Here is a 14,406-nt window from a genome sequence, read left to right as displayed (position 1 = left end):
TTTCCCCTGTTACATCACAAACAATGCTGCATAACTCCCAATGAACGGGAGTAAATGGAGATAAATGGCTAAAAAACGTTCAATTAGTTTCTAATCACTTGCCCAGAACTTTCCTTTAATTTGAGAAAAGGAGAAGGATGAATTTGACAAAAACTTCAAAGAAAACGTGTCTGTATGTTTCCGTTTCTCTACAGCAAGCGGGTAAGCAGGGAAGCAGGCCGTTAGCGTCGCTGATGCTGAGCGCTGATTGGCTGGCGGGCGTAGCAGCTCATAGGCTGTTCACACTCACTGACGTCATGAACGTACACGAGGCACCGTTTTAAAATCCTCGAGTTTAAATCTAACAGTGGTGTTAAAGTGTTTGCGCTATTCAGTGTTCAGGAAATGAATGTGTTAAAAAAGTTTAAGCATTTATAAAACACGATTTCTCCTCAAATGCTTCATCTTAATCCATCCGTTTTGGAGCGCCCTCTAGCGTCTGAGAAACCATTACAGCGTGGGAATTTCCCTCACTGCAAGTTCTCTGATAGAACCCTTCACTTTCACTGAAGAACCTTCAAAGAGCCACCTTTTTAAGAGTGTGGCATTAAGAGCTTCAGGAGCGCCATGACTGTCTGAAACAGGTGCCAACCTCCATCCACAAGAGGGAGCCGTGTGTCTAAAGGTTGGTCCAGCAGCACGACAGCCGTTTAAATACAGAGCGCAGCGCCGAGCCGAGCCCAGCCCTGCACTGGAGCTGAAACAAGGCTCTGCTGTTTTAAGGCTTGACAGGTGAGCCGCTCTCACTGAGCTTGGCTGCTGACAGTGGAGGAGAGGCGGGTGGGGTTTGAGGAGGTGCGGTGGCCTCTCGGCGTCACACTGCGCTTCAAGGCTGAAACCGCCTCGCTCGACTCAGCAAGGGGGAAACTATTACACCGTTCTGGGCTGCTGATGAAAATAAACTCCACTAGTTTTTCAAATGTCCTACATAAATAACTACATTCACACTTTGTTTACATCTCAGCATTCAGACATTCAAGTGAACTCCGCTGTGGTGAAAATGTAGCTACAGAGGAGCCGACAGGAACCAGGGGTCACGATGCCTCCAACTCAGGCAGAGCTGTTTTATTTATTAGCCAAAACCTCCAGCCTTTTCATGTGTACTCGTGATGTTGACGTTGGTGAAATAGTAGTGAAAGTATACTTCCTTTGAGGACTATTTTGCCGCACAACGCCCTGCATGTACCCCTCCACCATAATTGTTACAAATTTTAAAATGTGTTTTAGAACAAAACCTCGTAATCATAAAACAAGGTGTCAGACATTAGGCCATCTGCTTCTGTGAGGCCTTCCTCTCTTCAGACGTCGGGTTCCCATCACCAACCACTGTGAACAAATCTGACACCAAGTTTCTCTGGAACAGAGCTTTTTTAACTTAAACTTCTCTGAATGGCTGCTTACATCTGAGCAGTCGAATGATGCAAACACACACACACACATCATCATCTAAGCCGCTTCTCCTTCTGGGTCGCCGGGTTGTGCTGGAGCCCATCTCAACAGTCATTGAGCAAAAGGCAGGAGGTAATTCAAACATTTAGAAAAATGTTTTGCTCCAACTTTAAGCCAGAAATGTCTGATAATTACAAATTAGCGTCAGATCACATTTTATTTTTAGTAACTGTCTCTTTCACTGTCATTTATAGTGGTTTGGTAACACTGTCGCTGTCAAATTAACACCTCAAAACAAGCACTATTTCAACAAGCCAGTCACTTTTTACATTGTGCATTTCATGAATGTGCCAAAAGAAGTTTACTGTTGAAAGTTTTGTTACAACAGCGGCAAGACACTTAGAAACAGAGGAGCCAAAAAGGCTGTAGAAGGACCTCTTTTGGTTTCCTAAAGAACCTGTCAGTGGAACGACCTTTAAGTGACACTTTTTAATCCCGCAAACAGGGAAATTTCACCTCCGCATTTAACCCATCCATGAAGTGAAACACCACATTCACATGAGGGGGCAGTAAGCACACTTGCCCAGAGCGGTGGGCAATTGGGTGTTAGGTGTCTTGCTCAAGGACACCTCAGTCATGGATCAAACCAGCAACCTTCCGGTCACAGGGCCAGTTCCCTAACCTCCAGCCCACGACTGCCCCGAGATCCAGTTTTGTAAATGAGAACTTGGTGTAAAGCTTAAAAAAGAACTACGTCAAGTGTAAAGAACCTTCACATGATGTCAAAGTCCTCAAAAGAACCCTTGAATTGGTGTAGAACAGGGGTTTGTGGACAGTACACACACAAAGGTAGGCCGTTCTAGAAATATATCGCTGTTGTTGGAAGAAAAGCTTGTATCTGCATTTTTGTTGTTTTTCTGTTTTTGACATAATTAGAAAATACCTGTTGGCCTTTATATTGTGTGCAAAATTCATCATGAAGGGACCAAAAGTAACAGCCCAAAGTGACTTGGAAAAATGTCTGGTTCCATTGACTTACATTAAAAGTAAAGTATGTTTTTTCCTTCTTCTGTAAAGTTACCATTTTGGAGATACGAGGTTTTATTCAGACAGCAATGATTTATTCATACACACACGCACACACACACACACACACACACACACACACACACACACACACACACACACAATTCCCTCTCCAGTCCATATGTGAAGACTAAACTTCCAGAACAGCCCAACTTGAATTCGATGTTTCTGTGATGTCATGAAAAGTAACGCATTTGCATTTATCTACATATTAAGCTACAGCAGTTAAACTCCTCCCATTGTCTGTGATGTTATGAGATGTTTTAGCCTGGACCGCTTTTTGAAAGATGCAAAATACAGGACAAAACTATATTTAGTTTCCAAAATTCCTTTTTCCAAAATAGAGATGTTAATAAGTCACATATAGTACAGACATCTGTTTGGGTGAGGCGAGCAGGGTTTGGGTAATCTGGTGGGCCAAAGTCAGCAGCACAATCTGTGAAGGTTCTGTAAACCATGAAAAGTTCAGTTTATAAATCCTGACGCATTATTACGGCTTCATTTCCAATAAAATCTTATTATGGGCAAAAAAAAAGCAAATACATGCTCAAAATTAAGAAAGCACTCGCACAACCAGGCCAATGTACACTGAAAACTTTTATTGTGCATATACAATATGTATATTTATGGAGAGTTACTGTAATTTGATCTACTTTTATACTCCACTTTCACATTGTGATAGAATAGTAGAAACAGCCATAATTGCACCGATCTGAATTCATCTGAAAACAAACAAAAAAAGACCAACATGTAGCTGGGCCTGCGTCCAGAAAGGCTGCAAAGAGCAGAAGCACTGATCTGAGATCAGGGTAGCACTTACTGACGGGCAGCTTTCGTAAGGCTTTACAACACCTACATAAGGCTCTCTTAACAAGTGACATAAACCTCTATAGATGTGTATCTAGAGTTATTCCAACATGGGCTTGTTGGCCTGTTGAAACACCATTAAAAATGGCCTGTCTTAGTACTGGTGCTTGCTGGAATAAGCCTTTATAAAGATTTGTCAGTTATCATGAAAGGCTAACATAGCCGCACAAATGCTGCTCTTCGGGAAAGTGCTACTTAGATCAGATATAAACTCCTACAAGGCTTTATGAACAGCTGGCCTACATCTGCATCCCAGGCAGAACAAAAACAACAACAAAAAAATCTAATTCAGCACAGCACACATACGGTGGTTGACATCATACTAGGCACAGGTTCGTTTTAGCGTAAACATCCACGGTAACCATTCTTTTTAAGTGCTATCTAAACGAGCTACTGTATTATTGACAATGTGTGCTACTTCCACTGCACACACTGAACGAGTTCACATATTCCATCACTCTACACAACATCAGCCTCCATGTTATCAGATGCTTTTCTCATATTTATGTTTTCAACGCATTTTCTCTCTTATTTACTCATTTTTGCTGACACAGCCTAAAACATTTTACTATGTAGCGCCTATGACTCTACATAAACAACATGCAATTGTCTGCACAATAATATCCATTAACAAAGCTAGACTTTAAGTCTGGCACTAGAAAAGCAACATAAGTTAATGAAATACACAGAATATACATTAAAACGTGAGAGCTAATATAGCCAAGGGCACTTGAAAATAAAAGCCATAGAAAACAACGAATACACAGACGAAGGCAGTTAAAAGAAAGCGCAATTCTTTTGTTAAATAAAACCCATATCCTACAGGTGTTCAACAACAGTGTGAGGATATTAGATGCGAGTGTGTGTTTTGAACACCTACTGCCACTAAGAGCGCAAAACAACAATAATTATTACTGTTTATACAGTCACACCTTCCATAAAATGTAGAGAACGACAAATGTAAACAGCCAGATGTTCGACACACATCAACTGCACGTTAGACTCAACAAAGATTTAGAACTTAGAAGAGTTAAAGTTTCCCAACCGTGGACCTAGTCTTGTAACAAGAATGTCTGGGGACAACTTTGAGCAATTTTGGGCTAAATGCGGGTGGGAGTGTAGATTTATTAGGGGAACAAATGATGCTTGTCATTGCTGGAGGACACATTACCTGCGGTAAACTTCTAACATAATAAACACTGTTGTTAGTTCTTCCATCAGCCAAGGACAGTGGTTCTGTAATTAGCTTGCCTTGCTTCAGCTATTGACTGTACCCCAAACGGACTACAGGAATTTAGGCAAAGATGGTATATAAGGTAAACCAACATAGTGCGTGTCTATTCAAGTCAATGGGATGCACAGTGTTGCAGTTCCCGTCAGCCATAAGTCTCATGTCACTTCGCCCTCAGAGCAGCAACAGCAGAAAAACCTTCCAGCTGGCTAAACAAACCCGAAACATTCATTTACAAAATAATAGCTGAAATTTAGTGAAATGGGCAGAATAGCAGACTAGAATTTCTGTTACCTGCTAAAGGTGGGTAATGGGTCCCCCTCCCTCAGAAATGTTTCTGTATTCCCAGAAATATTTTTTAGGGTTTTAGAGGGTAGGTACCCGCGTCTGAGGCAGATTTCATTACAACAGTTAAACAAGTTGACCCCAGAGGTGTATTATCATTACAAGATCATGTCTTGCGACATAGCTTGGGGTCAGCAGTACCCTCGCCCAGCACATCAGTGTTTTCACTGCTCTAAAATACCCACGTCAACTAGTAGGGCTGGGCACTTTGACCATTTTTGCTGTTCAGATGTTCCATCTTGCTAGCCAGATCACCCCTTATGACTTTATACCACTAAGCTGAGAGGGTGAAGACCAACTCGTACGTCTTTGAACTGGCATGAAGTCTCACCGCATCATTTCAAACAGCTGCTAATGCAATCTGATTAAATTCTGATCTGACAATCCTACATCACACAATTTGACATCTTTTTTCCCCCATTTTTTTAACATCTAGCTCTGTTTAGATCTTGTGGTTTTGCTTGATATGAGATGCAACATTACCTCTTTGCACACCAGAAACAGTATTTATATAATAAACAATTTATTTCTTTTTGACCACATGAACCTGATGGACCCAGCACGAGGCCCCCAAAATGAAAGCCACTCGTTTAAATCTACCACCAGAGGAGTAACGACACGTGCACGTCCCCGTTGACAACAGTAAAATCATGTGATCAAGTTCAGCATGTAGAACTGGAGCTTTCTGTGCGCCACTGTGATTTCACTACATAAAGTATTACTGTGTTCACGGCTTAAAATATGCTTGAGGCGTCTTTTCCTTTTTTTCAAACAAGTATGTCAGCTCATTAGGACAGAATCTGAAATGGTAAGTGCTTATTACTGATTTGTTTAATCAAAGTAACGATAAAGTGCGACTGACGCGTCAGAAACTGCATTATTAACAGAAAAGAGCACAAAGAACTGCAGAAATAGCCACATTTTGTGTAAGTGTGACTGTAGTAAATTCTGAACTACATGCCTAAAATCGATGGTGTTTAATAATAATGGTGTTTATTCGTCCATCCTTATTAATTAGCTTATTGGTTGGATCAGGTGTGTTAGAGCAAGAAACACTTTCAGTTCTATAACTGAATTAAATTCTAAACATTATTTTTATTATCATTACTATTGTAATACACTAAATGTGCAAGGCTGGGGTGCTCCAGGACACTGTTGGGAACCAATGATCTTAAATTAAATGTCATCATTTAAAAACAAATACATTGTTAAAAGTATGCTAAAAAAACCTATAATAATCAGGTTCCATAATCAAGTATATTTTCCATGTCCAAATCTCCTCTCTTCCACCAGTATGTGGACCTCATACCTCTCTCTCAGTGAGTGGGCTTCAGAGGTAAGGGTACTGGTTGAGTTTCCGCTGGCTGAGTGGGTAAGCTGCTGGCCGCTGGTACGGCTGGCCAGGGAGCTGCTGCTGAGGTGGCTGCTGATAATGACCGGATGCCTGGCCCATCAGGCCCATGGCATTGCTCTTCTGCAGCAGGCTGAGAGAGGTGGAGTAGGGGCCAGTGGCACGAGCATGACGACTGGAGGAGGAGGACGAGGAGGAGGACGAGGCGGCTGAGTTGTGCAGCTGGTCCACAGCCTGCGAGACGGAGGCCAGCGCAGCAGAGGCAGGGTAAGCGTACAAATTGGGGGCGGAGCTAAAGAGAGAGGTCTCGTGCAGCCTATATGAGTGAGAGGGGCCTGATGGGGGGTAGGTGGGTTGACGCCGCAGGGAGCCACCCCCTGACTTGTCATGGGACGATGACATCATGGACTGTTGCACCTGCAGTGGGAAGAAGAAATAAACAATCCAACTACAGGGGGCGATATGACAGTACAGCACAACAAGTTTCGATACACAGTATGCCACAACATCTATATTTTTTGACATCTGAGAACTTTTAAATTTAACAGCTGGAATAATAAGAGATCTTATTTCAGCTCAAAAAACAGAAAACGGAAAAAAATAGGGCAAAAACAACTACAGACTTTTCGTTCCTCCAACTAACAAACAAATGTGTTCCAGTAGAGAAGTGTGCTTAAAGTTACTGTTGTTTCGCCTGCCAACAGCTGTGCTTCTGTTCCAGCCCGTTTGACTCTGTTTACATACTTGATGTATATAGTAAAGACTAATATAGGCCAACATATACATAAACAAATCAATATATTAGCCAAGCTCAAACTCAGACGAGGTATGAAATACATTAGGCCTATTCACAACACAGCTGTCCTTAGAAATCTCAATAAATGTCACATAAGAAATTAGTTATAAACGATGTACATGGAGTTGCTTATCAATCTGGCTATAATCAGAAAAACCTACCACACCGATGCACTTTTAGGTTTAGAGTTGACTGACTTTAGCCCATCTTTTACTGCACAATTTATCAGCAATGGAATGAGACTACTATAGGCCCACCACTGACCAATTATTATTTGGGTGTGTCCGCTATACAGGTGCATAAGGATGGTGGGTCATTCTCAGCAGAGCAGTGACATGACATAGTATTGTGTGTAATGTGCTGGTGTGAGTGTATAGGCACTGCTGCTTTGGTGGGGATTTTAAAGTCAACAGTGTCACTGCTGGGTTGAAAATAGTCTGCCAACAAAAAGAATCCAGCAAATAGTAGCCCTGGGGTTGAAAAGTGACCACAGATCAAAGGCTAGACCAACACATAAAATGAGAAAAAAAAAAATGTATCGGCTCAGACTAAAAGCAAAATTCATCGAAAACCGCCCCCAGGAAAAAATATGAGATAATTTGCAAAACGGCCTTTTATAAACTTGTACTAGGTTTTTCATCCAGCCTAACTAAATTGGCATCAAACTGTCTGCAAAAGCCTGAACCTCAAGAACTGTTTACAGTGAGTGTAGGCACAAGGTAGGACTTGCAACTCAGTTAAAAATGTAACATAAAAGAAATAAGAGTCAATACTCCTGTGCAACACTTTATAGTTCACATCCTTGAAATGTAATGCTCAAAAAAACTGAATCTAGACACCTGTGTATCTAAAGTGGAAGACTAATGGCTCAGCAGCAGCAGAACTGTGCTGGTCTACCTGGCTCAGGTTGAGAGGTTGAGACTTTGAGGATAGTGCTCTCTGATGCCTCTCACTGTTGGACACTGCTGATTTACTGGACTGCAGAGCTGAACTCTTCTTAGATTTCCCACAGGCAGCAGAGCTTTGCTCTGAAACAAAGACCGAACACAAAAAAACATGAGAAACCAGTGAGCAGTACTTTTGACTGAACTGAACTGAAAGGGTGGGCACTGACCTGGTGGTGCCCCCTCCCATGGCTGAGCCTTCACCGAGGGCAAGACCACAGCGAGTGACTTGGACAGGTGACTGCTGCTTTCGACAAAGTTGGGCAGGCGCTTGGGACTGAGGGGGCTACAGGTGGACGAGTCTGAGTCCTGCGAGTCGTGGACCGTCACACAGCTGATTACATTCGCCCGCTGGTTCACACTGCAACTGAGAGAGCCAAGTAGAACAGGGAGATATCAATGAGAATCACAAGAGAAATTATTAGATAGGCTCGGAGTGACAGTTTGGCAAGCCTAGGCTGTTAGTAAATAACGCTGGGGCAAAGAAGCCATTTTAAAAGTGAGGGGGACACAGTTGTCAGTAAACAACCTCAAACCCCACCTCAGACCCCACATCACAAACTTGTAGGTCCAGTAATACTATTATAAAGCCTTTAGCAATATATGCATTTTTACAATCAAGCCTATTTTGAATGCTTGGGGCAGCAAAATACAAACATACCCCACAGTTAACCAGCTCATAAACATACAGTCTAAATTTTTAGCTAGACATGTGATCTGCTCCAAGAACACAAAACTACTGTTATACTCCAAAATAGGAAGCTGACCCTTCACTGACCAGTGGTGGGGTAGTTACTTAAAAAAATATTCCATTACAAAGGACTACTTCTCACAAAATATAATGGGATTACCTTACTTAGTACTTCTAGGCAAAGCAATGTCACCGTTCTCATTCATTTACATCTGTGTTACTTTCTAAACCCCAAGCAAATCTGTACCAATCTTAAATCTCACCATCTCACCATCTCACAAGCTAAATTCAGTTCAGGAAAGTGAAAGTAAAACACGTTAGCTAGCCACTGTGTGGGGAAAAAATGCTACTTAAGTTATGGTTTAAAGAGAAAATGCAGGACTGCCGTTTGTTAAAAGTTCACTTAAATAGCAAACATTGGGGCTTCTATCCTCATATTAATTAATTAATTAAACTCATCATTATTTGAATGAACTCTTTATGCACTGTTTCAGACAAAAACATAGGTGTGTATAGCTGATATGTGACTTTATGTTTATGTCACCTGGTGGGTGGGACCTTGGTGTCGTCTTCATCCTCTGTGTCGCTCGGGATTGTGATGATGCTCACAGCCGGGCTGGGTGTGTCTGAAATGACGATGGGTTGAGACGGATCACCGCTGTTCTGCACCCCGGAGGAGATGGGCCTGCAACAGGACAGCACGCAGAGGTCAGTAGATAATCACACCATATGCACGGCATACAAAAAACGACTTGACGGCGCTGTTCTCCTGCTATTCAGCAGTATTGTTACAATAGGTTACAACTGAAAGAACAAAACTGAGACACCGAGGCAGTACATACCTGGTTCTGTTCTCTGCATGACGGCCTTTTGGCCTCTTGACCCCGCTTTGCTGTGCTCGGCTGCTGGCTGCGCCCATGTTGAGAGGATGTGCAGTAACGTGGCAACCTTGTGCAGAATCTTGTTGTGTGACCTCACACTGGCTGCCATGTCTTCCCCTGATGAAGTACAGCAACACCAAATGTAATCGCAAACAGTGTCACCACTGCCACATCACTGAGCTACACTTGATAATCTCACAGAATGGAACAGGAACAGTATAGCAAACAATATTCTTTAAATAAATCACTTTGATCAACCAAAGCTGATCAAAGTGAACGCTGCAAAAAATTATATTTAAACTGTGAAATGGAAGTTTCTAGAAGCAAAACGACTCAGCATTAAAGCAGTAGACCACACAAACTCAGAGTGAGGTGACAGAGCCTTACGAAATGGGTTTCCATGAACAAGCAGCTGCACATAAACCTAAGATCACTAGCTGCCACTGGAATATGGAGCAGTAGAAATAGTAGTAGTTTTCTGGAGCGATGAATCATGTTTCACTATCTGGCAGTGTGATGGACAAATCTGGGTTTGTCAGATGCCAGGAGAACACTACCTACCAGAATACATAGTGCCAACTATAAAGTTTGGTGGAGGAGGGATAACAGCCCTGGGGCTGTTTTTCAGGGTTTAGGCTCAGCCCCTTAGTTGCAGTGAAGGGTAATGTTAATGCTACAGCATACAAAGACATTTTAGACAGTTACATGCTTCTAACTTTGTGGCAACAACTTGGTGAAGGCTCTTTCCTGTTCCAACATGACTGTGTCCCTGTGCACAATGTAAAGAGCATAAATATATGGTCGACGAGTTTGGTGTGGAGGAACTCCACTGCCTGCACAGAGCCCTGACCTCAACCCCATTGAGCACCTAGGGGGTGAACTGGAACATCGATTGTGAGCCAGACCTTCTCATCCAGCATTAGAGTTTGAACCCACAAATGCTCTTTTGACTGAATAACCCTTCCCAGGACAGTGGTGGCAGTTAGAGCTGCAAAGGGTGTGGGGAGACTCTATAGTAATGTCTACGGTTTTGAAATGGGATGCTCATACATATATGATGGTCAGTTGTCCACATACTTTTGGCCATACAGTGTAGGTGTGTGTATGTGTGTGGGTGGTGCCGACCTCCAGTTAGTGCTTGACTGGCCTGAGCTGTCGGCCAGCAGAGAGCCCATAGGAGAGTCAGTGAGAACAGGCTGGCCGGTGCCGTGGATAGCCATGCCTGGCATCTGCTGCCATGTAGATGGGATGAGGATCTGCTGTGTGCCCGCAGGCCAGCCCTGCTAAACACACCCACACAGACACACACAGACATCACAGAGACCAAAACAGACAAAAAAAGTGCAGTTACTGACCAAACCTTCCAAACAATCTTCAAAAAGTAAGTTTGCTTTCAAAATGCGTCCAGTTAATCTAAGCAAAACATCCGATTCATGTCGCTTGACCGATGCATCACAAGCACGTGCAACATGGAGACAGACATTCAGGACAGTCAGGCTGATCTCTTGCTGTCACAGAGATAAAGCGTATCCAACAAGCTTCTAGAAACCATGCACACACCCACAGCTTCAACATGACAAGAGAAGATGCTGGAAACAACTACACTGAATGGAAGTCAATTGAGTCCAGTGGTGAAATTTGTTCTCAGCATACAGTGGACAATTTTCTCTGGCAACATGATAGCTGAAATAAGCCAGAAAAACTGTGTAAAGCTGTTGATGGCTTGACCAATGAATTCATCTGATGTATTAGCCACAAAAAGAGAAGTGTGAGTTAAGTTAAATACTGACAGTGGTCTTGCTAACCTTTAAGTATAACTGCTTTTAAACAATAATTTAAAGTGGCATTATGCCCTGCGATTGACTGCCGACCTGGCCAGGGTGTATCCTGCCTTCCGCCCAATGATTGCTGGGATAGGCTCCAGCACCCCCCTGCGACCCTGAGGGAGAAGCGGCTTAGAAAATGAATGAATGAATAAAGTGGCATTATTCCATGCTAACTCACCTAGTGGATTTCTAGTCATGGATTTCCATGAAACTTTTAAAAAACATCTGTTTAATTCAGGCAATCAGGCACAATTTCAAAACCGTGTCCCAACTAGTTTTTTAAACTTTACCCCACCAACACCCAAGTACTGAATTCAACTACTTACAATAAGCAACTGCAACCTAATAATAAATACATTTCATATAACCTACATAATAGATCTGCAGTATAATCTCATTTTTATCAACATTATGATATAAGTTTTAAAAATGTGATGACCGAATGGATGTAATTAAAACTGAGGGAAATGTACTGTTAAATGCAGCATCTAGGAGCACAGAGCAGTAGCATGCCCTCCTGAGCTGGGCATGAATCCCAGACTTCCACATGTAGAGCAAGTGACTTATCCACTGGGCTGCAAAGCCAATTACAAAGTTCAAACACATAGTGTCTTGAACTACTGAGCTGTAAAAACACTTTAATATTTTTTGTTAGATATTTTCTCAATTGTATTTTGTATTTTTACTGTATTATATTTAAGTTGTAATTTATAGCCTGATGTGTTTTTAGGTTCAAACTTTAAACTTTTAAAACAATGATCTGGAGTTCAGTTTTGAAGCTGCATTGCTGGATGAATAAAAATCAAGGCACTTTTTTTTCCACAGAAATCCATCATGTGGGTTGGCATGCAATAACATAAATAACCCCACATAAAACTGCTGATGTTACAAGGAGTCCATCTGGAGGCTAGAGAGGGAGACACTTGCTGGTTGCTGCTGGGAGAGAGAACAGAAAAGTAAGATATGAAAAAAGGAGGAAGAGTGTTTTTTTTTTAGACAAAACACCAGGCCTCTGAAGGGAGGAGGAAGAAGAAGAAGCAGAACAAGAAGAAGAAGAAGAACAAGAAACTGCATTGTCCAAGAGAATCCATAGCATCCCACTGAAGGCATGCTGCAGACAGAGCAGTCTGGCCACAGAGTAGCATTAATGAACAGACATAAACACCTGTTTACAAAAAATACTCAAAAGCACAATTTCAACCTGCAAATGAAAAAGAAATGAAAAGAGAGTAAGAAAAGAAAGATCTTTAGCTCTATCCACATGCCACCTGTAGTCATAGCCACCTATAGATGTAGCTTGTATGATGTAAAAACATCTAAGCAATAGTTGGACACAATCTTCAAATACTACAAACTGTTCTTATGTCACAAAGGTTTTGAAATTTTAGGTCAGATATGATTTGTGATAACTTCAATTTTACTGTCCAATACTTCTGAATGATAACATTTCCCTGACCTTCATCTCATTTTAAAGGGAAATTTCACTGGTTTTTATTTTATTTTGCCATAATTCTGCTATTGAGACATAAACAAAGATATTCTGAGTGATCTAATGTGAAATAGAACATTATAGAGATGCTTACAGACAGTGATAAGAACCAGGGGTTGCAATGTCTACAACTCAAATATAACGATTTTATTTACTATCCAAAACTACCAGTGAATCTACACGTGTCTTCTGAGTTTTACATGTAATGTTGATGATGGTAAAATAGCAGTAAATCTTTAAAGCTTCACATCCCCCTATATTTAGCCTTCCACTATAAGTACACACATTCATAACCAGTTCATGTAAGAACTTTTTGCGAGGTGAACCAAGGTGAACCATTCTGATTGGGTAGTTTCCCTAGAATAGGGAACTTCACACCAAAACAATCAGAATCACTTTGGCAACATTTTAATACTTTAATTATACAGATTTGTCATCATTTACTTTAATCAAACTGTAAAATGTTCCTTCAGTGTGTGTTCAAAAATCTGCTTTCACAAGAGCGAGAACAAAGCTGAAATTAAACAAACTCTGGTTCCCTGGAGATGTGAAAACAGATGTGAAAGAATTCTAGTGAAGGAGCAAATCTGCTGGTGTGGAGTAAACCCAATCACAACAACAGCTTCTAGGCCTTGACACGTTCATCAATCCAGTTCTCAGGGCCAGACGATCCCCATTTTTGCTCTAAACTAGCTTCCAGTACACCTGTACCAGGCATTAAGTGTTTTGAAAGAGCACGTGATGGGAAACCAAACTTTCCTCAATTTTCAAAATTCCTCAATTTCAAAAAGTATCATTCACTTTCCAGTCCATATATGAGAACTAAGCTGCAAAAATAGCCCGTTTTTAATTCAATGTTTCTGTGATGACACGAAAACCAACACATTTACAGCTGCCTATTCAGCCTATAGCCGTTTAGCTCTGCCCATTCACAAAGAAAGTGTGTTTTAGTCTGGACTGCTTTTTAAAGGAAGCACAATACAGGGCAGCCAATGAGAACAGAGCACACTCAAATGTATAAGTCCTGAAGGCACATTAACAAAAAACAGCATTCGGCTCTGTTCTGATTGGACATCTGGTATCATGTTTCATTCAGAAAAAACTGTTTTGGCAAAAATGAGTTGAAGTTCAGAGGAAGCTCAAGAAAGGTTGTAAAGTAAAGCTGATCCTTTTGAATGTCTGAATCATTTATAAGGCTGCAGCGATCCATTTGCTTCCAGGCAGGAACATTTATCATTAATCATTTTAGTCGTCCACTCCAATAACTCTGCTAAAGACCTTATTGAGAAACAATATTCTTTATCACTTCAACATGAATAGGTGGCATCAACTGCTGTAGGCTGAATGAGCGGTATGTTCATAGTTGTGGCATCACAACTACAATGAATTCAAACCAGTCAGCAATAGTTTCCATATATGGAATGAGGGGTGAATGGTATGCTTTGAAACCAACAATGTAAATTTGTTTTTC

General features: G+C 41.5%; 1 protein-coding gene across 14 annotated transcripts in view; it reads right to left on the bottom strand.

Moving 5' to 3' along the window:
* Positions 1-3,093: 3,093 nt before the first annotated feature.
* The window catches only part of hipk1a (homeodomain interacting protein kinase 1a), a 30,162-nt gene continuing 18,849 nt past the window's right edge, over positions 3,094-14,406 (bottom strand). For 10 of the 14 annotated variants that reach the window (XM_037541405.1, XM_037541400.1, XM_037541402.1 and 7 more), the window contains 6 exons: positions 10,746-10,903; positions 9,582-9,737; positions 9,284-9,424; positions 8,219-8,415; positions 8,002-8,132; positions 3,094-6,725 (listed from right to left, as the gene is read on the bottom strand). In XM_037541405.1, the coding sequence (XP_037397302.1) occupies positions 6,288-6,725; positions 8,002-8,132; positions 8,219-8,415; positions 9,284-9,424; positions 9,582-9,737; positions 10,746-10,903 (1,221 nt within the window). In that variant the 3' untranslated portion in view covers positions 3,094-6,287. The remainder of the gene's footprint in view (positions 6,726-8,001; positions 8,133-8,218; positions 8,416-9,283; positions 9,425-9,581; positions 9,738-10,745; positions 10,904-14,406) is intronic. The other 4 variants (XM_037541403.1, XM_037541410.1, XM_037541412.1 and 1 more) reach the window with 1 other exon arrangement.

The sequence above is a fragment of the Pygocentrus nattereri genome, chromosome 9, assembly GCF_015220715.1.
Source record: "Pygocentrus nattereri isolate fPygNat1 chromosome 9, fPygNat1.pri, whole genome shotgun sequence".
Lineage (NCBI taxonomy): Eukaryota > Metazoa > Chordata > Actinopteri > Characiformes > Serrasalmidae > Pygocentrus > Pygocentrus nattereri.
This window is presented reverse-complemented; position numbering and strand designations above follow the sequence as displayed.